Consider the following 25,364-nt stretch of genomic DNA (forward strand, 5'->3'; position numbering starts at 1 on the left):
ACATTAATATGTGATTTTATGGAGTTTATTGTGTGAGTCTTAGTTGCATTTGATCATGATCTTGCTTGGATACACCATGTAGTGTACTGCACATCACCAAATCAATGCGTTATTCTTGTTTATGGATTTATTTGTTCTTTTTTTCTTGAAACTGAATGTTAAGAACAGTATACAAAAGGCTTTAAACACATACATACATACATACATACATACATACATACATACACTCTGATATATACAAACGTGCATTTATAATAGATCCTGGTTTCAGCCCTCAGAGTGCGTAGATTAATTCGCTTTTAATACATGAAACTCCCCAGGACTGATGCAAGGTTTTACATATTGCGAATTAAGTATGGCAAAGACACTTCTCTCACAAAGCATACACCTCGCAGAGTGCCTCCAAAGTAAATTGAGGTGTGCGGGCTGAAGAGATCTCGTCATGTCAGTAGATGTTCGTTTTTGTCAGGCAGAGCACTAACAGATAAACATTATATTTCAGGCACGCACGCACGCATGTTTTTTTTTTCATATTTGTAAAAAAAAAAGTCAAACTTACATGTCCGAGTTAACATTCGTTGTGATAAATGGAGACAGGCCATAGAAAAGATGAGAAAACTATACACTTAGCACTCGATGTGGCACAATGGCAAAGAGAGACCTTAAGACACTTCATGGGTCTTAAACAGTCTGCAGTTCTTCACTTAGTTTTCTTCTGCACATCAAATAGCTCAAAAAGCAGACATTATCATGGCAAAAGATATTATTAGAAGCAGATGAATTCAGACAAAATGACCTTCTCTGGCATTTTTACTTGTCTATGTGCATGAACATAAGTGGATAAACACAGTCTGAAATTGCACCATTTCCAGCATCTTATTGGTGTAAACTCGCCAAGGTACATGTGTAGGAGTCAGTCAGGTTGTTACCTACAGCTTTTGTAACCAATGAAAAAAAAAAAGGACACAATGTTATATAACAAACTGTAATTGCATAACCACACCACTGTATGGGGATACAACATGCTCCCCAAAGAAAAACAAAATACATGTACAAGGAAAAAAATAATAACATTAAAGATTCCATGACACAAGACATATCCACCATACCCAGATCAAAAACCTAATCTTTCAATTAACCCTCTAAGCTGATCCCGTCTTCCACTAAATGCATGCAATGAAGACCCCACCCATTCGCCCTCCCAGTCCCGAGCTGTGAAATGGTGGAGATGTACAGTGTGCCCCATTCCCCAACACAGGGAGAGCTGAACTCTGGGCCACCTAGTGGCGAGGAGGACCAACTGCACGCCATGTCAGGCCGTCAGTCCTCCCGCCCACACCCCTTCAGGGCCCCCTTCCCCCGTGACCGTAAAGCAGAGAGATCGGTGCGATGTGATTGGTCGCCCGCTGTTCACTGCGTTACGGGGTAGTCGGGGTAGTCGGGCCGGCGCGTCTGGATGATCTTGGGTCGCGGGCGTCGGGCGGCGTCCGTCTCGTCCTCGCCACCAGAGCTGTCCTGCTCGCTCTCGCACACGTGCACGACCACGCTGGGTGTTGTGGGGGTGCCGGTGTGCAGTTCGTACTTCTCACCTGAAACCCAGAGAAGGCACTTCAAACACACAGCAGGAAATGCCATCACAGACTGGTTGTGAACAGATTATATCCAGTACATACAGTGTGTGTGTGTGTGTGTGTGTGTGTGTGTGTGTGAGTGTGAGAGAGACAGAGCGAGAGAAGGAAGAGGACGAAGATGAGGAGGAAGAGGAGACCGAATGCGCCTGTGTACCTGGTCCGAGTTTGGCGATGGCGCAGAGCAGCTCATAGTTGATGACGGGCGTGGCGTCCTGTGCTTGTTCCCAGCCGACAGGGGGAGACGGAGGAGGGGACAGCAGGAACTGCTTATCTGGCTTGGGAGGCTCCAGCCGCGGGCTACCTATATGCACAGACTACAGAGAGAGAAAGAGAGAGAGAGAGAGAGAGAGAGAGAGAGAGAGAGAGAGAGAGAGAGAGAGATTTCCATTTATTCATCTTTACAATTCATTATTAACTAGCACACGGTGTGGATAAGATATACATTTCAGCAGTTTATGCTACCAAGGAGGGTTTGGTGCTGGTGCTGCTTTTTCTTACCAGTCAACGGACACACGACAGAATGAGAGCGAGAAAGAGGAGAGAGAGAATGAGAGAGAGAGAATGAGGGAAAATGAGACAGAAAGAGGGAGAGAAGGAGAAAGAGGGAGACAGAGAGGGAGAGACGGAGAAAGAGTGAGACAGAGAGGGAGAGACGGAGAAAGAGTGAGACAGAGAGGGAGAGAAGGAGGACAAGTGAGACAGAAAGAGGGAGAGAAGGAGAAAGGGGGAGACAGAGAGAGGGAGGGAAGGAGGACGAGTGAATCATACATGTACTTGGGGAAGAACAAGCAAAACGCATGGGGAGGATCTGAGAATGAGAAGGACAGGGGGAGAGACAGAGGAAGCCACAGAAGACCTCAATCATAAATCAAATCATCTTCCATTTGCTTCCTTTCCAGGTTGTGTCTGTTAGATGCCCCACTAAAAACGGGCAGTGGAAAGAATTACTCACGCCCAAGACCTCTCCACACACACACACACACACACACACACACACACACACACACACACACACACACACACACACACACACACACACACACACACACACACACACACACACACACACACACACACACACACACACACGAGACAAAAGGCATTCAGGCCTCCTCCATGGCAGTGATAAAAATAGAGCATTTAGAAGCAGCGGTGATGCCAATGGCGATGGGGGGGGGGGGGGGGGGCTTCATCACTCAACTCCGACTCTGCCGTCTCCAACACTCCATTTCCTCCTCTAAAAGGTTACGCAGATTCCATCTCCAAGCCGAGGGAGAGGCTGAGGTAACGGCGGATTCTCCGTGAGCTGACTGGTATGTTAAGTGAGGGCGCATTACAGACAGGCAGGGAGCCGCTGCATAGGGGGGGCTTTTAACAGAGGGAGATCAGGGCTGGTTTTATCTAGCTGTCTATCTTAAGTCTTAATCTCCATATCGTTGTCCTTGGGAAGCCAATGACAATCTTGGTCATCAGTGACGTTAAGAGCATGAAGGATAAACCTGTGATGGTCTGGCTAACGCTTTTCCCTATGCACAGAGACAACAAGGAGAACCATGATTAAAATTTGACGAAGGCTGATGAGGCTTATGAAGCACAAGGTGAATGGCAGCCATCCAGAGCCACAGAGAAACTACAGCTGGGATCTGAATGTGAAATGTGAAATTGGGAAATAAATATCAACTCAAGGTGGTCTAACAATTAACCTTCATCCTCATACACAGACCATCTGTAAGGGTAAGCCCACCCTAAATACAGTACACTGCCTCGTCATTTAGATATCTGTTAAGAGTTATCTGCCAAGTTATATGCAAAGTGTGATTCTGTGTAGGATACTGTATATGTTCCATGTCTTTTTGTGTCTTTGTTGATGTCCTGTCATGAGCACACTGAAGCAAATCCCTCGCAACTTGCACCGAGTTGTATGGCAATAAAATATTGAATCTTGTGTCATCTTGTGTCCTATCCTGAAATGAAAAATGAGGGAAATGAAAATTGAGCGGAAGTACGTAGGAGGGCGGAGCCTCATATGAATAGTCTGTTGAAGCACAGCAAGGACAGGAGTGTGACTCAGAAAGCAACACTAAGAGCATCACACGGAGCCAGGTGCGGGCATCATTACTGTAGTTCTGCATCTTGCCAATTACATTCAGTGGCCTGATGACCTCTGCCAAGGGGGACATGTTGTCGGTGCGCTGTCTCTGCGTCCGTAAGCGGGGTTATGCAAAAGGACTTTCACTACACTTGGTGGGAAGGTGTAGCGTCACAGAGGAACCCGAGTCCGGTCACACACACACACACACACAAACAAACACACACACACGTACGTACGTACCTGGGCGAAGTAGAGTCGCACCTCCTTGCCATGGAAGTCGCTCTTGTGGAGGGCGGCGCGGGCCTCGGCGGCGGCCAGGGCATCGCTGAAGTTGATGCGCACGCGCCGGAAGCTCTTGAAGAACTGGAAGGTGGCCTCGGGGTCGAAGGAGCGGAAGAGCTCCTCAAAGCTCGCCTGCAGAGGGACAAGGCAAGAGGGACAGATGAGAGGCTGGCTCCAGTTACCCTTAACAGGGCAAGCAGGCCAGGGGAAAGGGCTTGTGGATTTGGTCAAATGTTGAAGTCATAATTATTTATATAAATTCATTTTCGAATGTATAAAAGCCCTGCCCATGCCTGAATTCCAGCACAATGTCTAAGAACTTTAAGTCCTGCATCAAGCTCTAAAACAAGCAGATTAAACACACACACACGCACGCACACACACACACGTGACCCATGACACACATGGTCTCTGCAGTAGGCACTGTGAAAAACACAAGTCTAAGTATAAGTATAATTATAAGTATAAATACTCTTTTGATCCCGTGAGGGAAATTTGGTCTCTGCATTTATCCCAATCCGTGAATTAGTGAAACACACTCAGCACACACTGAACACACAGTGAGGTGAAGCACACACTAATCCCGACGCAGTGAGCTGCCTGCTACAGCAGCGCTCGGGGAGCAGTGAGGGGTTAGGTGCCTTGCTCAAGGACACTTCAGCAGTTCATACCGGTTGGGGTTCGAACCGGCAACCCTCCGGTTCCAAGTCCGAAGCCCTAACCAGTAGGCCACGGCTGCCCCATAGGTCCACACACTCACACCCAAATATGTTCATGTGAAACCTCCAAAACCACAATATTGAACACAAATAGGAGGAAGTCACACTTCCTCATTCAGTTGCGATTCTACCTACAGTATGTGAATGGAGAGCTGTCCAAAGGTAAGTTGGGACGTTTTGCATGAATAGACTGACATATCTGTCCCTCTAGAGAACCAAAGAGTGTCTGTAAAGGGAAGGGCTGTGACGCACACACAGGCACACGCATGCATGCACGCGCGCACACACACACACACACACACACACACATACAACTAATTTAATACGGCACCTAAAATTGACCGTGCCCAAGAGTCCGTTACGGAAGATTCCGGTTACCACGGCAACGGGGACAGATAGGGGCGGCTCGAGTCTCTGACATGGTAAAGGGGACAAGTGGGCAAGATAGAAATGGAAAGAGAGAGAGAATGAAGGAGAGAGAGAGAGAGATGAGAGAGGGTGTGCGTATGTTTTACAGCAGTCCGCAAAGCATGAGTCACTATGCCGAGTGTGTAAGAGTATATGCCTCTGCACGCAGGCATGCACGTCAGGCTGTGCATAGCACAAATTCAGTTCTTTGCTGCACTGCAAAGTTTTCTCTTTTTTTTCCATCTAGCCTTCCTTTAAAAATGAGGGCAGCCATTTTTTTCCGCTCTGAATCTTACAGTCAGTGCCAAGCAATCGTGGCATAGAGCCAGCATGTCCACAGCGCGCACACACACACACACACACACACACACACACACACACACACACACACACACACACACACACACACACACACACACACACACACACACACACACACACACACACACACACACACACACACACACACACACACACCTCTTTTAAACAAGCTCAACACAAGTTAGAGTGATTCACTGCAATTGATGACTCTTCAGTTGTCCAGAGTTGTGCAATTAAGGCATTGACTACAGAGGCAATCATCACCATCACCACCACCATAATCATCCTCTGCGTCACTGTCATCAATGCCGTTACCATCCATCATCAGCCCCATCATAGCTGTTGTAATAACTATTATAACCACCGTCATCATCACCAACACTTTTTCAGCATCATCACAGCGGTAGTCTTCATCATCATCACCACCACCATCATTGTCCTCATCACCTTAATTAAACCGTACCTGCGACCCCCCCCCCCCCCCTGGAAAAAATATTTGTTTTGTTCTCTGCATGAACACACTTTCACTGACCATGTTATCAGGCAGTTCCTGCAGCTACAGTTACCCATGTTTTGCATATGGAAAATGACCATAAAGCAAACCTCACATAGGCCTGCAGAGAGGAGAGCTCAGCAGGTCTGACTAGTAACCTGTAGTGGTTGATGTTTCAGCAAGCAGGCAAACCACAGCCTACAGTATGCCTTCTGTATCTGCACACCAAGGCTATAGGCTCCACTCCACTCCTGAAGATTGTAGACCACATCCAGATAACAATCAACTGTGGCCAGCACTCCACTGCAGACTATCCTTCATTGATATTAAAGACAGCATGACCGAAGTCTACTGATGCATCTCAAACTGAAACCAAATTGTAGATAGACATCACTCAAATGTGTCTATATGCTATGCTTACGGAGTCAGTGGTAATAGCTCAAGAATATAAAGTGAGTCCCAAATCCTGTTCAACTATGGGATGCTTTTGATGGATGAGCAGGATGAAGACTAACTCAGGAGCCACTGCAGACAGAATGACTCTAGAAGACCCATTTCAGACTACACTAGTGGTCAACTCCAGGACTACAGTGGACAACGCCACCACAGCAAACACCTGTTTATGAAAAGATGGAGTGAGTGACACAGAAAGGAAGAGACATACAGCACTTTTAACAGTAACATAATCAACACTGCAACTGAGACAGAAACAATACTGCCCATCAGACAGAATCAACACTGCAACTGAGACAGAAACAATACTGTCCATCAGAGAGAATCAACACTGCAACTGAGACAGAAACAATACTGTCCATCAGACAGAATCAACACTGCAACTGAGACAGAATCAACACTAGCAGAGACAGCAGCAGCAGCAGCAACAGGGACAGCAGTACTGCTGGGCTGGATTGTGGCTGACCCAGTTGTGTCGGCCGTGGGGGCAGTGCTCCTTACCCGGGCCTGGGGCTGGTTGAACATGTCAGGGTCTTCCAGCGAGGCGATCAGACAGAAGCGGTTGCACTTCATGCTCTTCAGATGCATGCTGGGAGATGTAGTGCTGGCGGCGGCGGCGGTGGCGGAGGTATGACGCAGGCCGATCTTGCGCAGCAGCAGGTGTTGGACCGTTCGCAGCGGGCAGCTGGGCCGGGCGCGAGGAGCGGGCCTGTTTGCCTTCCCCAGCGTGAGTGACCCAACGGGTACTGAGCCCCGGTGAGAAACAAGAAGCCTGCTCTGAGAGCGAGAGACGCTGGTGGAGGGTGAGAGAGAGGCTCTGTGGTAGCCACCTCTCGTGTGTGTGTGTGAGGCGAATATAAAGAGACCCACACACACACACAAAGTCCTCTCCTCTGCCTATCTGTCTATATCAGTTGTTCTTTGCAGTCCTTTTCACAGAGTGGCCTTCCTCTTTCTTCAGTATCTGCAGTTCCTCTTGTTTGCGGCTTTGTCAAAATCTCCCCGTCAGGCGGAGAAGACAAACGCTGTCGATGCAGGAACCTCTCTCGATTCTGTCAACCAGAAATAGGTCAAGCTGTTCTGAAAGCCGGTGTTCTAAAGCCTTGGAGCTAGACTGCTCTGAAAGCGCTTCAGTGGGGAGAAGATGAGAGGACAGCAGGATGTAATCAGAGTGGGATCTGCAGATACCTGTTCAAAAGAACGTTCCGGAAAGGCAGACTGTGCAGTGTGGCGAGGCTGTACTTCAGCAGCAGAGTTTCTAGTCTCCTGCTTATGCTGCTGAGGCAGCCTTTTATACCCCCCCCCCCCCCCACAACTCCTCCCCCAGACCGACGCAACCGGCTACGGCAGCCAGCACTGCCCAATTAGGGAGGGACCTACAGCCGCATGGCCACTCCCCTCCCCCTCCACACACACACACACACACACACACACAGTCAGATCAGGACGGTGCTGACTAATCACACAAGCACACACACACTGCGAGTGAAAGACAGCGAGAGGGAAAGAGAGAGAGAAAGAGAGAGAGAGAGAGAGAGAGAGAGAGTTATAAAGAGGGATGGAAAATATGTGCCATAGCCCTCCCCGCAGCCCCGTTCCAGCTCCAGTTCTGTCAGTCTGTGCTCCACTTTGACACACTGTTTCTGCTCTGCTGGAAAAAGCTCTGTTCCTGCCAGCTCTCACACACACATTCCCTCTCCCACTCCCTCTTTTTTACACACACACACACACACACACACGTACGTAACTCCACCTCTACTATTCCCTAACATTCTATGTCTCTTCTCTCTCTCCTCCCCCCTCTCTCTATCACCCGTTCCTCTCTCTCTGCCCTGTCATTCTGTGTGCTGGATGGAAAAACTGGCTCAGCTGAGCTGCGCTGAGGTGAGCTGAGCTGAGCTGAGCTGGGCAGCTGCTATCAGAGCTCCCTGCAGCATAGTTTCCATGGGTGTTAATTCCCTTCCATCTCTCCCCCCCCCTCTCTCTCTCTGTCCCTCACCCCCCCCTCTCTCTCTCTCTGTCCCTCCCCCCCCCCTCTCTCTCTGTCCATCTCTCCCCCCCCTCTCTCTCTCTGTCCCTCTACCCCCTCTCTCTGTCTGTCTCTCTTGCTGTCGCTCCACAGCGCAGTGCACATCAAAGGGCCATCATCATCACCCACAGCACAGCACACACACACACGCACGCACGCACGCACGCACACAGGCACATGCATGCGCACACACACCCCTCTCATGGGTACTCTCACTGCCTTATGTATGTGTGTGTGTGTGTGTGTGTGTGTGTGTGTGTGTGTGCCCCCCACACCCCTCTCATGGGTACTCTCACTGCCTTATATGTGTGTGACACTGGGTATGGGAGGAAGGGGGCAGAAAAAGGCACTAAGAGACGTGTGTGATGTCCATGTGTACTGTGTGTGTGTGTGTGTGAGCGTGTGTGATGTGCATGTGTGTGTGTGTGTGTGTGTGTGTGTGTGTGTGTGTGTGTGAGCGTGTGTGATGTGCATGTGTACTCCAGTAGCCTAGGCCTATAACGATACAATATGGCACAGGCCTAGTGTGTCCTAGTCTAGTGTATCTATTCTGCTGCTATTGGTCGGTTTAAGTGGCATTCAGGTATCAGACGTCAGTCTTATTTTTACCCGCATTGACGTCTTTCCCTTCCACTCAGCCAGACACTGTAGCTCTCTCTCTCTCTCTCTCTCTCTCATTTTTCCTTTCTCCTTTTCTCCTGAGGCTTGATCTCTCTCTCGTTCTCTCTCCATCCCTCCTTCTCCATCTCTGTCTCCCCCCTCAAGTGATTACAGACCTTTGCCTATCAGCACCGCTTACTCCCACCCACTCACTCTCTCTGTCCTGTCGCAGCCCTTCAAAAAAAGCTCTCTGACAGTAAACACAGTGTGTGTCTTTGGATGTGTGTGTGTGTGTGTGTTTGTGCAACTGCATGTGAGCTGTGTATAGCCCTACAAATGCATGAGTGTGTGAGTGCGGGCTTGTGTCTACGTGCCCGAGAGAGAGAGTGTGCGTGAGCATCAAAACCATCAACACAGACGGACCTTAACACGTGCATAAACATACATGGGTACACACATTGCACATGTACACACTTACACACACCTATACACATGGCATTAGTATTATGGTATATGTCAGACATATTCTTTCCTCATGCCATCATCCTCATACATAGCTGACCAGTATCATTATCTATGCCATATTTACTCGTGCTTCTTCAGATAGTGAATGGCCTACAACCTGCTTCACATCTACAAACACTGTATTGTACAAATAGAACTACAACCTGCTTCACATCTACAAACACTAGGGCTGTAACGATTTACGATTCGAAACCGAAATCGCGACATTCATATCCACGATACTGTGTCGCGGTGTGAAAAGGCAGAATCGCGACACACCCTTTCTAGTGTTTCACACAGTGCTTTGCAGCTTATGCGGCCGCAAAAGCAACCCACAACTCCTGCTTTACTTATCGGTAGCCTACGTTGTCCAAAAACAAATAAATACCTCTCCTTGCTTTCATTGTAGACTATGTGTGCAACTTTACCAAACAGTATAGAAGTAAACCCCCTCTCCTTGCCCCGCTCTCTCTCGCGCTCCCTCCCTCTCACTCCCTCTCACTCTCCCTCCCTCTCCTGCTCAATGAACACGCGCGACTTAAATAAAACATTCACAATCGTGAAAGCAAGGACGCATAGACGACTAGCTAAATTACTATTAAATCCGCTTAGCATCATTAGCATGCTGCACATATTTGTTTAAAACTCTTGCATTGAAGTTGACTGATCATCTCAATACCAACGTTTCCCAAAAGGGCCTGTCCCAAGGAGAACAAGTAGCCTATTACCTTGAAACTTAAACACACATGGGGAAACTGAACAGTCCAATCAGTAGACTATGATAGGCTAAGCTATATGCTACTTTGTTTACAATATTTCCAGGCTTCAACCAGACAGCTGAATTAAAGAGGTAGAGTTGTAATAAAAAATAGTAGGCCTAGGCTATAGGCTAATCTGCATAAAGTGTGCGGTCATAAATATCAGTCATTCAGAAAAATATTTTTATATCCGGATATAAAATAATAGATATATTATATGTAATCCTCTGGTGTTCTAAGGGAGGCTATTAAAATGTTATTTAATAAAATGTCTTGCCACCCCCCCGCAAAAAAAAGAAAAGAAAAGAAAAATCGAGATTTGTATCAAACCGTGGGTCAAAAATCGTGATACAAACCGAATCGTGAGGTTGGTGTATCGTTACAGCCCTAACAAACACTGTATTGTACAAATAGTCCTACAACCTGCTTCACATCTACAAACACTGTATTGTTAGCCTGACGAGCCAGACCCACATTAAAATGTAGGGTCTGGGCACTCACCGTTCGCAGTGCTCAGTCCGAGGGGCGGGATAATCAGTTGTCTTTCAAATTCCCTCTGCACGCAATAGGACAGCTGCAGCGCTATGAGTCCCATGCGTTTCCCACCAGCTGAGCTAGTTGGCTAGTTCAAACGTTTGCCAACTTAATAAAAGCTTAACTCGTGTCACACTGTTCGCCAAAAGCAACATCCATCTTATTTGTTTTCAAGTAGCAGGGAATTCAAGCCAAACCGTTGCAACTCTGCCATCAATTATTATGTTAAGCCCACCTAACGACTCTATACACGATTTCATTGGCCTGATTGAGTTTCGATTTCTGGAGCTCACAAGCCAACGGAGAGTTGCTAGACTAGCCCTGGCAGCAAATATAATTTGCTGCCGCTAGGGGCGCGTCTAGATTTCTAGGCTACTGTATTGTACAAATAGTCCTACAACCTGCTTCACATCTACAAACACTGTATTGTACAAATAGTCGTACAACCTGCTTCACATCTACAAACACTGTATTGTACAAATAGTCGTACAGCAATTTTATTCAAGTCTCAAGTTTATTGTCATGTACTCAGTAAAAACACTCATTGTTGTTAGCAGTGCCACACAGACTTGCACTTTATGTATGGTGTTTGTATACTAATATATTGCTTGTATATTTTATGAAAATAAGCACAATGCGCGATTTATTGCAAGATATGTGACATTTGTTTTAGACACTATCAGCCGCAACCAAATTCCAAATAAAGTCATTCAGAACATAATTTTAAAGGATATTGCCCAATGCCTGTATAACAAATTCTTATGGCCATTAAATGGTTCAGAGAGTATTAACAGGGATCACTGACAGTGATTCATTGTGCGTTTCCTGCGGCCTTACTATGTGGTTACGACACACACTTGGAAGTTGAAGCAGTAATTAATTGTGCAGCTTGATTTTGGATAGGCGTTGTGCTAATAACAATGGGAATTTGACTCTAAAGTTAAAGTTGCGTTTGGAGGTGCGTTAACTCCACTATTAATAGGAGCATGAACACCATTTTAAAATATAGGATGGCCAACCCTTCACCACAGCCCTGTGTGTTAACAATAAATAAATCTGCTTCTGGTTCTCATGTCATGCCATGTTCATATGCGTACAAACAACTGTGTTTAGGGCTCTGTGTCTGTGTGTGTCTGTGTCTGTGTGTGTGTGTGTCTGTGTGTGCGTGTGTGTGTGTGTGTAGCCAAGTCAGTGGCTGACTCTGCACATTGTTCTTGTGGAGGCCAGGCCGCTGTTGACAGAGTGGAAAAGTGGAAATATGATACCAAAATAAGAGAAGGGAAAGAACGCAGGACGGAAAATGCCAGCAGCAAGAATGTGTGTGTGAGTGTGTGTGTGTGTGTGTGAGCACCGTGTGAAGTAGCTAAACCATGACTGCCTGAGAGGTGCAGAACCGGCGTTTATGACAAGGACCATTTTACGTCAGACACGAGCACTCCTAATCTAGAACTGTGCAGCACTTAGAACCGCTGGCACCAAGCCCTCAGCAGCACTTAGAACCGCTGGCACCAGGCCCTCAGCAGCACTTAGAACCGCTGGCACCAGGCCCTCAGCAGCGCAGCTCCCCTTCCCCATTTCCCTCCCTCCACCCCAAACAACACTCGGAAAACTCTGGTGTAAACACCGGCCGACGGTCGCGTCCGCGCCTGGGTGGAAACTCAGAGGGACCTGTAATCTCCGGCAGACGACGCCCAGCCATTTCTTTCTCCCACAGCAGAGCACACTTAAACACCCGTCCCAGGGATAATTACACAGCAGAGCTGAAGCCCAGCTTTCCACTGGAAAAACTGTTAGCGCATACATGCACAAATAAAACTTCCAGTACGACCTGTTGCTTCATTAGTAGAGCATGGTTTAAGCAGGGCATGGCCTTGAACCCCAGGGGAGGCCAAGTAGGTCAATATTATGACACAGCTGTTAGTCACTTTACGTGACCTTAGGAGACGCGCAATTGAGATGATGACTTGAAATGATAGCAGCAGACACAAGTAAGGGAAGAGATTTTGAAGGCTGGGCAAATGTAAAGTACCAAAATGCAAAGACTAAAATGCAAAATATTTTGTTCAAATTTCCATAATTTGTTATGGCTTGAACCATTACCCCTAAAAGTGTAGGTTTTTGAACATTCTAACTTCCGCAACAATTGAAGGTTCTTAAATTCTATGTTGAATTCAATGAACCCAGGTATTCTTTAGAACGTTCATTTCCCAACATTCCGGTCATACCGGTGTGACGGTACTCCTTTAAGGGTTAAGTTAACAAAAAAGCTTGTCAGCTGACTGGCTATAAGAGGCTGGAGGACCAATGGTGAAATGACTGTGGAGGCTTGTGGAAATGGAGTGCTAAGGAGATTAAACAACAGCCCTGCACAAAACCCTATTGTGAACCAACATAGCTTACTTTAAGCATGTGTGAGTGTTGGTCTGGTAAAGAGCATCCAGCAACACCCACCGCATTATGGAATACTGACACAGTTTCAAAACATTATCCAGCTTATCCAGTCCTGGACCAAGCAGAGAAATCATTCTACATGACTGATCCACTCCAGCCAATGAAATCAACAAAACGGCCGTTGCCTGGAAACAAAACTACTGAAGGACTGGAGTGGAATCATTACATAATTTGTTTTCAAAAATAATCTGGTGTCTAAAATTAGCTTTATTTTGAATTGTAATTTACCAAATTTGCATGAATTCAGCCTCCCATACACCGAGCTGGTGAATGAACATCAACACGCTACAGCTGTCCATGTTAATTTCAGACATCTGTCACCAACTCAGGGTGTTACCCTCCCTAATGCCTCAAACCTGACACCACCACCATCCCTTTTTTACTAGCACATTGCCCAGTCACTGTATCAGACAATGGAAACTACTACCCGTTAATTTCCATCAAAGTTTACAGTTTTGGTTTATGGGAGGGTGGTTTGTTTTGGTGAGCAGTTACTTAATGTCACGGCAGGCAGTTGCACATCAGTGACTAATCTCCTCCATGGAATCTTTCCCTCTCTTTGCGTTTACCTATAACAACCTCACGTGCTGATCAGGCCAGTCATGTGATGTGCTGTTTAAGAATTGGTGAGTCATGACGCGCATGCAAAACAAAACCATGAAACATCATGCAGAATAACAGTGACTAAACCAGCAAGGTGAAGAATGCCTGAAACAGAGGTCAACCGCGGCAGACATACATGAGATAGAGATATATATTGGTCTCTCTCTCTATATATTATACTATACACACACAAATATATTTACAGAGAGAGAGAGAGACAGAGAAGAAAAAAAGACGAAGTATAAAGTCAGAGGATCTAAACTACTGGGCTTAAAGGGACAAACCAGAAAGAAAGAGAGAAATTGCCAAGAAACAGACAGAGAAAGAAAGAGAGATGTGAAAGAGAGAGTAGTCTATAAATGACTGGCAAAGTTAGACATGCAAGCGAGAGAGTGGGCACTTCAAGAGAGTGGCCTTCAGGACCAAGATATAACACAATGACACATCGCTGTGGAATGAGCCAAAACAAAACACACAGCTAACAAAACCCACCGCTCTCCTTTCCTGAGCCATGTTTGGTCAAACTTTGCATTTTTACTGCACCAAGATATGCAATAAAAGAGACCCAGCAACACACACACACACACACACACACACACACACACACACACACACACACACAGCATCTGTGGCACACTAGGCTTTCTTATTTCTCTGTGACTCACTGGATGTGGTTTTCCTGTGTTGTTAGCGCTAACGCTAGCTCTCACTGCCTGAACCCCAGCCGCTCAGCCGGTTTGTGCAAGACGCAACAAAAAATTCTTCACTGAGTCAGGCGAATGCTCTTATGAGCGAAGACATCCATTTTTCCATTCACTAATCACACACAGGGCTGGTTTATGACAGGGATTGTGTGTGTGTGTGTGTGTGTGTGTGTGTGTGTGTAGTGTAAGAAGCATGTGGACTCACCCACTGTCAAAGCACCGGGAGGAAAGGAGGGAGGAGAGGGAAGAAAATGTTTTTTATAAAAAAAAAAAACCCATCTCCTTCTGGGAGAAGATGAGAGGCCTAGTCAGAGAGAGAACAGTGCGGAATGTTCCGTCATGAGATTCCTCTGCTGTGCCGCACTCCTCCAGAGAGCTGCTCCAGGCAGAACCCTGACCCCGACTCACTCGGCCAGGCGCACCCAGCCACCCGCTGGGGTCATGCGACAGCATCTCGGGGTCGGCCCTGCGTGCTCCCCACTGTGAGACACAAACACAGAGACCCGGATCCCCTTCCTACTTCACTGTCCACCTCTTCCCCTCCTCCACTGACCCCTGAGTGGAAACACTGGCTAATGGAAAGATGGACGGACACAAACACGCAGGGTTGTGTGGTTCTGAGGGTCAAGTGGTTGCTCAGTTTGACTGAGACTGAACAGAAAGTAATTATGAACAGAGGTCGTAATTCGTCCGCCGATCATGGCCCTAGAACCCGCCACCTCGACACACACCAGCATGGGAATCGAACGCTCTAACCACTGAGCTAAAAGCCTAGGCTTCCAACTCAGCAGTTAGAAGCGTTCTTAAGGTTAGGGCTGTGAGGATTTATACACGCAACTAGCATGCTAGCTCAGTTCAACTCCGTTACAATTAGTCAAGTCAAGTTTATTTACATAGCCCATTTCATACACAGAGGTAATTCAATGTGCTTTACATAAACAAAAGCAAACAGTAATAACAAAAGGGGGGGGGGGGGTAAAGAGAGACTGTATCAGCTGTGTATGTCCTGCACCTCACAGCACTATGCAGACACGCACACACACATACACACATAAACAAACACAGACATAGACACACACACACACATATACATACACATACACACACTGAGAGTGCATGATGAATTGCACTGAAGTCCAGGTCCAAAGTTCTTGAGTTGTTGTCTTTACTGTAAGTGTTTACTTTTGGGAGGTTAGGATCTGCACTGCGCCTCCGTTACCTTGGGAACTGTGTGGGCGCTGTCGGGTTGTTACTGCCACAGTAGTGCGCTGAAAATAATGCCACCAGATTGGTGGACAGGAGGCGGCGGTCAGTGAAGTAGCACTGAACAGAGAAAAGAGAGGGAGAAACGAAACGCAGCTCAGCTTGCACATGCCAACAGTGTGGGTCCACGCTGAGCAGTTGGCTGCTACTATGCCACTGTGGCAGCTCCACGGGGAGGGAATGGAGGAGACACGTGTGTGTGTGTGTGAGAAAGAGAGAGAGAGAGAGAGAGAATGTGAGTGTGTGTGTGTGTGTGTGTGTGTGATGGGAAGATAGAAATGGCCAGCATGAATGAATCAGTGACTGCATTTGTAGTGTCCACTTGAGAGAAAGAGACAGAGAAGTGTGTGTGTGTGTGTGTGTGTGTTTGAGAGAGAAAAAGTGTGCTGTGTGTGTAAATGACAGACAGTGATTACACAGGGTTACACTGGGGGGTCTCTGTGTGTGTGTGTGTGTGTGTGTGTAAAACAATATCTGTACGTGTAACAGACGTGTGAAAACAGTGCTTGTGAGAGTGAACGAGTGATTCATGCTAAAGCTCTTCCTTCCTGTTTCAACAATCTACAAGGACACCTCAGTCCAGTTCATAAATCAGCTTCCTGCTCAACGGTGAGAAGGGCTGCTGAGCTTGTCACACATGAACTCGCTTGCACACACACGCACACAAAGAATGTCACAAGATCCATTTTCCTGCTTCTTACTGTAACAACACATTCATTCTGTGTTTCCACAGAATACAGACTTCCTGGCTATTCTGAGCCCAAGAACAGAAAGAGTGAGCAACTACACACACACACACACACACACACACACACACACACACACACACACACACACACACACACACACACACACACACACACACACACACACACACACACACACACACACACACACACAATTCCACATTCCTCCAGCTGACCATCTTTGTGAACATTCAGTGGAACACAGAATGGACTAATGGAATGAAGCCGACTACACCCACATAGCTAATGTCAAAGCCAGCCATTACGTAAAACACATACAAAGCATTTGGTCTCACTTTATTTAAATAACCGTAATTTTTTAAGTCAACCAATTAAGGTACTAGGGTTGATAGACTTGTTTAATGATGAGGTTGGCATCATGGTTAAGGCTAACGGACAGAACATTTAGAGGTTGTTCACTTGAAGTTAACCAAATATGTTTGGGGGCAGGGCGTGGCCTACTGGTTAGCACTTCGGCCCTGTAACCGGAGGGTTGCCGGTTTGAACCCCGACCAGTAGGCATGGCTGAAGTGCCCTTGAGCAAGGCACCTAACCCCTCACTGCTCCCCGAGCGCCGCTGTTGATGCAGGCAGCTCACTGCGCCGGGATTTGTGTGTGCTTCACCTCACTGTGTGTTCACTGTGTGCTGAGTGTGTTTCACTAATTCACAATTTGGGATAAATGCAGAGACCAAATTTCCCTCACGGGATCAAAAGAGTATATATACTATACTATACTAATACTATATACTAGTATATATACTATATGTCATTATATATGTATGCTTTAGTTAGTGATGGCTGATGTGATGTTTGAAAGGGGCAGTTAATGAATAGTGATCCATCATTTTAGTGGATGAATGAGAGACAGACAGACAGATGGAAAGAGAGAGGAGGAGGAGTGGGAGCCAGTGGTGTAGTCTATGTGATACGCAGGACTTCACAGTATACCCACTTAAAAAGCATCAACATCTCAGTATACCCACTCAAAAAGCATCACCATCTCAGTATACCCACTTAAAAAGCATCACCATCTCAGTATACAGGGGTCCAGACTAACATTTTGCATTGGTTGCACTGGTGCGCCTAACTTTTTTATTTAGGTGCACCAGCACAAAATTTAGGTGCACCCAAATTTTTCATTGCGGCACCTTTAACGTCACAATTTCAAGGTCCCCTTTTTATTGCTCTCCATATACATTCCATGTCTGAGCTGTTGTCAGAGCATGGACCAGGAATGACAGTATTCATTTGATTTGGAGCGTCCACCACACATCAGTAATATTGAATACTGTGATCATTTACATCAGTGGCGATCCTAGTCTCTGCTCGACCCTCCACACACAAATGATGGCTTGACATATGTTTCTATTTCATATTTTGGAATTCATAAACGTTATATATTTTATTAATAATGTATAGTATTGTATGATCTGCATAATTACTAAAAGCTAAAAATATTTAGTAATTTGAATACTTCATATTGATTTTAAACTATTACAGTTGTCTTCAATGTTATTATAGTGGTGGTGTGCAGGTCTAATTGAGTGCCTGTCACTTTAAAAAGAACGTCAAAGTAATTAGCTTTCATTCTCATGGTTTTAGGCTAGAGGAAAATAGTCGCACATCGTCCAAGGATGCAATTCATTATGTCAACAAGTCAAAGAAAATATTTATAAGATCATAAAAGAGATAAGTGTCTTGCAATGTTATTATCTATGATTTTGTTGAAATCATCACTACATTAATGATGACATGATGCGTGAGCTAACAGTTAACTAGAAGGAACTCTCTCAAGATGTAAAAGTTTGCCAATAGGTTGTAGGTTGTGTAGCTTATTTCGGAAAACTCTGACAGTAGGCCTAAATGAAAATTCCAGCCTAGGTAGGTTAGCAACACAAACTTGAGAGGTGCAAGTCAGCAAATCAACATCACTACTCTCTCGGATCACGACAGCATCATAGCTGCGTGCGTGTAAGGAGAAAAGACACATAGGCTACGGATGCGCACGACTGTCATTCTTAAAAGTAGGTTATATCGATATAATACAATTAGGTATTGTGAGGTTTCTAATTTCAGGGTATTGCCTATTGCGATACCTTTGCAGTATTGGTACACCACTAGTCAAAGGAGAACAAACGCTTAGTTCGTGGAGAGACAGGAGATGCGAGGAAAGTCTAGGCGCTCAACCTTATGACATTAGGTGCACCAGTGTGACCCAGGAAAAATTTTAGTCGCACCCTTAAGAATTTTGATCGCATTTGCGACCAAATTGGTCGCACTCTGGAGCCCTGGTATACCCACTTAAAAAGCATCACTATCTTAGTATACCCACTTAAAATAGACAAGGATACGTATTCTAACATTTGGGGTTGATTACAGTATACCCACTACAGCTAACTGCTACATCACAGTATACCCACTACAGCTAACTAGACTAGACCATGGAGCCTAATGAGAAGTGACAGTGCAAGAGAACAAAGAGTGTTAGGGTGCACTAGCCACGTTTGGACACTTTTAATCTGATTGAAAACAGAATAACGGCTCAATCGGAATATAGATTCTTGTATAAACAACTGAATTTTAATAAAAAAAATGCCTGATTAGGATTAGAATTTCAATCCGAATGAAAGAGGTGGTGCATTCCGTTCCTAATCTGATTGAACAGCCATGTATACGGCCAATCGGATTGCCTGCGGTATCTTCTCAAGGAAAAGTAGGCAACAACGGCAATTCCGATCAAAGATTCTAAAACACTTGAGAGCTCCTGATTGGAATAGAACGTACCCCATGTAACCAGACGGCACTGATTTTTCAATCGGAATAGTTTAAGGGTAAGGCTATTTGCACCCCTGGTACAATTAGCAGTGTATGCTATTCGTACCCTGGTGCAATAAGAAGTGAATTCTATTCGTACCCCGGTGCACACAGCAATGTGTTCTATAAGTACCTCGTCTGGTACAAATATCAATGTATGCTATTCGTACCCCGGTGCACACAGCAATGTGTTCTATTAGTACCTCATCTGGTACAAATATCAGTGTATGCTATTTGCACCCCTGTGCATTAAATCTGGCATATTGATCACAAAATGTAATAAATTTTTATTTTTTTTAAAAACAAGCAACATGTTTTTTGTTGTTGTTACATAACAGAGTGTGAATAGCTCAGCTGTGTAATAGACACTCTGAATAAGGTATGCTGTTTGCATCAATGTACAGTTAGAAGTGGATGCTATTCGTACCCAGGTGTTTATAGTACTGAATGCTATTTACACCCTGGTGCATGAACTAGCTAATTGTTGCAATCAAAACTTCCGTTTGAGAACTGATTTCTTGTTAAAATTGCGCGCCTTCTCTCCAGAGACGTTGGTACACATGCACACTCACTCCGACAAAACGCATCACACGGGAATCGAACCCCGATCTCCCACGTACCAGCCCTTGCCTGTGACCACTGCTTCAGCAAGAAGTTGAGGTCTGCAGGTAAACTTATAGTTTATAGGCCTGAACGTCATATTCACAACATTTCTGTTAGCTAACAAACTGACGGTTGTATGTGTTCACTGAACAAAGATTATGAAAATAAAACACAACTTTTCCATCTCAACTTTAATTTGAACAGATATTAGTGCTAAAACCGTTCAGAATTCTTCACTTTCTGCTGACGAAAAAACGAATGTCGGCCATGTTTTTTGGGCACGTGAGCAACATGTTTTTGTTGTTATATAACAGGGTGTGAATAGCCCAGTTGTGTGGCCAAGGTTATTCGTACCAGGGGTACAAATAGACACTCCGATAGTTTAATCGGAATGACAACAAAACTGCACATGTAAACCCACCTATTGTTCAAGTCTCAGTCAGCTGATATACAACCACAGAAAGCACCGAAAAGCCTTGGGCAACCAGAGGCTCACTGGTTCCCACTTCCCAGCAGCAGCAATGGCAACAAAAGACTCAGTGTGTGTGCGTGCGTGCATGCAGAGTGTGTGTGTGTGTGTGTTTGTGACTTCTCTGTGAAGACGGGCTTGTTAAATGGGCAGTTGTGTGGGTAGAAATAAGATGGCATGACTGTGACAGCCCTTACACAGGTGTGTGGGAGTCGACAACAGGTGAATGAGGTGATGTCTCTTGCCCTCTAGGTTTGACATTAGGCTAAATTACACGCACCTGTTTGTGGTCTTTGGCACATACTGCTCGGCCAAATCATCTCCACACACACACACACACACACGATGCAGCCAACACGCAGGTGTGCACATGCGCTTGTAAAACCCACTAAAACGCAGACGCACGCACACACACAGACACAGATTCCCTTGAAGGGTTTAAAATAAAATTCCTCCATTTACTAGTTCCAGGTAAATTCCCTTGGGAACTTTCGACATCACATCTTATGCTCAGGGTGCAAAGCTGCACTGAACCACTGCACATCCAGCAGCGTCCAGCGTCCCAGCACATTAGATCAAATCTAAAACCGGACATTGGGGCGATGACAGGCCGTCTACAGAGGGCTAATTAAGCCAGCCCCGATGGAATTTACCACGCAAGCGTCGGCTTAAATATGGGATCACTACTACTACTCGCCTGAACGACAACAATACACACTGTCTGGATATGCAGGACATCACGTCTCTGTCAACAGCAAACAGAACATTTCACACAATGACATGTTGCTAAAAAAGACGGTGACAAGTTGCTGGCTTAAGCTTGGGCTATTTAAGCACTGCTCAGATGGATGTCATAGTCATATTTCTCATTCAATAGGCTATGCTCTGTTCAATGACAGAAAGGTCTGGGTATTCTTGTGAAGGTTTGTGAGAGTGAAGTTAGCACAAAAAGATACATCTGAGGTGCGTTAAAATTAAAAAAAACATAGGTTTTGAAAACTTGCAAACAGTTTGAGGAGATAGTTCTCTGCAAACACATTGGAGAGTTGGAGGGAGGGTTCCCATTGACATTGAACGTTTAAAACAAAATGGTTCAAATGTATCCATTCAGACAAACATGGTCACCATGAACGTTTGACTGTGTTCCAGGAATTTGAACGCACCACTGATCTTGTTGAAGCAGGCCACAACAATACACTTTGTGTCTTCCTACTGCTTGGGGAAGAATCTATCTGCTTCCACCTGTACCGGTATTCTGCCATACAATACTTCTATAGAATCGGCCAGCCGCCCACAGATGAACGTCACCACAGAAACTGAGGTTCATACAAAGAGATGTTTTTATCAGATAGTGGACAGAAAAAAAGTCCCCCATGTTGTTAAGAGGCTTTGAGGCTGTCTGGCTCTCTGGAGTGAGATGATGACAACAGCGGCCAGCAGAAAACCCTTTGAACCACGACAAATCTCCTTAATCACCACACACACACACACCAAGAAAAAAAATAACTGTCTCATTGGCGTCATCTTCTCTCACACACTTACTTACTACCTTACTATGAATAGCCAGAAGAGGTCAGCTAACTGGCTCAATCTGGTTTCTGTGGAGGCCAGTGCTCGGTGGAATTTCCCCCTTTCTTACGTATTATGGTAAAAGCGCTCTCATTCCAGCAGCCTAATCTGCCCATGCATGCAGGGCTCTAGAAAAGAGAGCCACAGCGCTCATGACAACAACAGCCGCGTTGTGTCTGTCCCTGGTCCGCACCTCCTTGACGTGAGGTTGTTTGCTGCTCTTGGCACAACACAACACACAGCATCAGAGGAGTGGAGTGTGTATAGATGAACTGCTGCCGTGACCTCAACTTCATGTTAACATCATGGAAGTGTCTCAATGAATGGGAGAGATTGGGCTATTTTTTAATGCTCATCAAAGGCCTATGTGAATGTCTTGCATGCTATCAGACTACACTAAGATTTAATACATTCATCACAAGTGGCAAACATTCATTCAGTGACATTCTAAAGTAGGCCTATGTCATGCCAATCTCAGGCATAACCTATATTTTAACATCCGCTCCTTATCTTCATCAATGAGACGTTGCTAAGCATTCTAATTTCGGTCAAAGCTAAAATGACAAGCAGCTTAAAGAAGAGTTTTTTACTTCAGGTGTAGTTGTCAGACTCAGTTTGTTGTCGGCAGCTCCACCGTGCTCTGTGCACCAACACAGGCAGAACCAACCTAACTTTTGGCCACCCGCCCACCGAGTCCGGCTGACACCACCTGCTGTCACCCAAATTAAATAACTCACAGACCTCCTACACAAGAAACCTCATGTTGCCTTAAGACATTAAAAGAAATGGATACGTTTAACTTTCAAAAACTGCCCCACATCTTCTAGCAGCTGAGTTTAGGGACTGAATGTCTCATTTCTTCTCCTCTATGGTACTCCCTCTCTCTCTCTCTCTCTCTCTCTCTCTCTCTCACTAATGGATCATAAATTATTCCATAGCTCCACAGCCTCGTTCAGATCTTGGAATGTTTCCACTGCTGCCAAAATGAGGATCTGTCTTTTCCTCCCCTTCCCCCTTCTCTGTATTTTTTCCACATTCTTCTCTCCATCCCTCTTCTCTCCATCCCTCTCTCTCCCACAGGGAAAAAAACTTTATCTTTCCTGCTGACAAGGCAGGTCCAACCACTATGGAAACCATTTCCATGTGAGTGTCTTTTCAGTCTGTTCAATCTTGGTGCTACTTGTGGGACAATTGTTGGCCCTGGCTTATGCCAGGGAATGGGTCTATGTCTTTGTCTCATACACATAGGCACACACATCTTCAGTTGCTGGGAAAAGCTGAATTAGCTGGGTGTCATACTAAGCCAAACATCCTGGTAAAAAAGTCCTGACCGAGTCATCTGGGCCACAAACAGTGGAACAATGGTGGCAGGACAGACACTCACAGGGTCATGACCTAGACACAAACCTGAAGTATTTATGGTTTCCATGGAAAAGCGGTGATACTTTCCATGCCAATGTGGGCATAAAGTTATTTTGCAAAATTAGTACTGAAGCCACTTGTAGGCTATGATGCAGGCTTAACTATGCTTGAACTGTGAATTTTCTAACGTAGTCGTGTTGGTAAGAGGACGACGTTTTCTTTTTTTTGATTAGACCTACTTTGCCTCCACTGACTGACGTGTAGCCTATATTGGGTTATAAACATATCACACAATGTAATCATAACATTTAAAAAAATATTTCTGGCCCACATCCCCATCTTACAAGCAAATTGACCAGTTATACTATGGTTTTCATAGGCTCCAGTACATGTCACCGGGCGCAGTGAGTCAGACTAGCAAGTTTGAGCGGGCAACAATAGCAGTAATCAGGCCATCACAGGTTAGCAGGTGAACACAGACGTGTAATGTTGATTTGTTGAACACAAGGAGCGACCCATTTCAGTGAAGGTCAAGGACCGTCCTCGAAACGATATTGATTCGTATAAAACATGGCGTGCGGTGACCACTACACGGCAAATGCAGGATCTTTATCGATAAATGTTGACGTGCACTTACTTTCAGACTGTGATTACTGAAGAGCTCCTCGGAAACTTTGCAGGCGACCAAGGCGTTGGGGAGGTCGGTGAATTGCACGTCTACAGTGGCCACTTCATCGTGGCTCGCTTGTTCCATGGTGAATGTCGCAATGGTCTTCAAGCTATGATAGACCACGTATAAAGTTGCTCTACGGGATTTACTTTAACTTCTTGACAGCTGTGATGCAGCTATATTTAGAAACACTCCTCTGAACTAGCTAGCATGCTAACGTTAATTGAAGACAGCAAACATAAATGTTAGCTGATGGATCTCTTATTTACAGCGGATAATGCATATTTAACTCGCACATATCCTGCCATAATGACAATGAGCCCACACAGCACCATACATGACTACACATATATTTATTGGTTCACACAACGGTGCTTTATCGACCAAACGAAGAGACCACCGAAAATATTTGCTGTCATCAGAGAAACGGAAGAGAAAAGACAACTGTTTTGACTGTTGTTCGTTGATGACTTGTAAGCGTTTGGAAATAAAATGTTTTGCTACTGCCACCTGACGCAATGGAGGTTAAATACAGGTCATAGGCCTATCTGACAAATAAAAAAACAGAATGCTAGTTATTCATTGACTCATTCATTGTCATGAGTTCATATTTACAAATAGATATAACTGTAATATAGCCTATAACATATATAATGGTAGGGCTTTTCGGTTGATTTTTCATTTCATTATGAATTTCCCATAGCCCACTTCTTTTGGGATGTTAATTACCCTTGAACTCAGCCTTGCTGATTTGCAAGGTTTGTTTGGTACTTGTAGGGTACCAAGAGCAGTGGAGTGTAGGCCTAGCCTACTGTTTTGTTTGTTTGTTTGTTTTCGCATGAAAACATACTGGTACTCCTGTAACTAATATTGCAGCCTGAAGAGACCTCTAGTGGTGGTGAAACAACAACATGGGAACAAGTGGCCGACGCACATTATAATTATCTGCATTATAATCCATTTCAGCCTCCCCATGTATAGGCCTTGTATAGGCTACTCTAATCAGTAATGCTTTTGCATTCAAATATATGCATACTGAAAGCAGTTGTGAATCTGTAGAAATGATATGTCTAGGCTGACATGATTCAAGAAAAATGACAAACATCTTCCATAGGCAACAGTATTCACAATCAAGAAACATAGTGAGATTTCACCTTGATCAAAGAAATAGAAATCCATAGAAATCTGGTTTTCCTCCAACAGGCCTGTGATTGGTTCAGAGAAAGGTCTCAATGAAAGGTGACTGGCTCAAATGCTCTTGGGGATCCACCTGAGGTTAGGGAG

General features: G+C 45.3%; 2 protein-coding genes across 3 annotated transcripts in view; one reads left to right on the forward strand and one right to left on the reverse strand.

Annotated features, from left to right (window-relative positions):
• LOC143099926 (E3 ubiquitin-protein ligase TRIM35-like) overlaps positions 1-25,364 on the forward strand; it is a 491,084-nt gene that overhangs the window by 234,641 nt on the left and 231,079 nt on the right. The gene's annotated exons all lie outside the window — the stretch shown is intronic.
• rcan1a (regulator of calcineurin 1a) lies at positions 10-24,502 on the reverse strand. 2 transcript variants are annotated; one of them, XM_076264092.1, is made up of 4 exons: positions 24,048-24,502; positions 3,964-4,137; positions 1,786-1,945; positions 10-1,589 (listed from the first exon to the last, which is right to left on the reverse strand). In XM_076264092.1, the coding sequence occupies exons 1-4, from the start codon at positions 24,162-24,164 to the stop codon at positions 1,411-1,413; spliced, it is 630 nt and encodes a 209-aa protein (XP_076120207.1). In that variant the 5' UTR covers positions 24,165-24,502; the 3' UTR covers positions 10-1,410. The 2 variants fall into 2 exon arrangements, with proteins under 2 accessions (XP_076120207.1, XP_076120208.1); XM_076264093.1 differs by lacking the exon at positions 24,048-24,502 and adding an exon at positions 6,901-7,653.

Source organism: Alosa pseudoharengus, unplaced genomic scaffold (genome assembly GCF_046254945.1).
Source record: "Alosa pseudoharengus isolate Yale_2024_CS ecotype anadromous, Long Island Sound unplaced genomic scaffold, YU_APseudo_1.1 YU_APseudo_1.1_scf_3, whole genome shotgun sequence".
Taxonomy (NCBI): Eukaryota; Metazoa; Chordata; class Actinopteri; order Clupeiformes; family Clupeidae; genus Alosa; species Alosa pseudoharengus.

What these genes read in the sequence shown, in the direction of transcription:
- rcan1a (XM_076264092.1), bottom strand. Translation starts at nt 24,164, where the DNA reads ATGGAACAAGCGAGCCACGATGAAGTGGCCACTGTAGACGTGCAATTC. An exon ending in TCAGTAATCACAGTCTGAAA is followed by an intron (nt 4,138 to 24,047) that starts GTAAGTGCACGT and finishes GTCCCTCTGCAG; the next exon opens with GCGAGCTTTGAGGAGCTCTT. An exon ending in TGCGACTCTACTTCGCCCAG is followed by an intron (nt 1,946 to 3,963) that starts GTACGTACGTAC and finishes CTCTCTCTGTAG; the next exon opens with TCTGTGCATATAGGTAGCCC.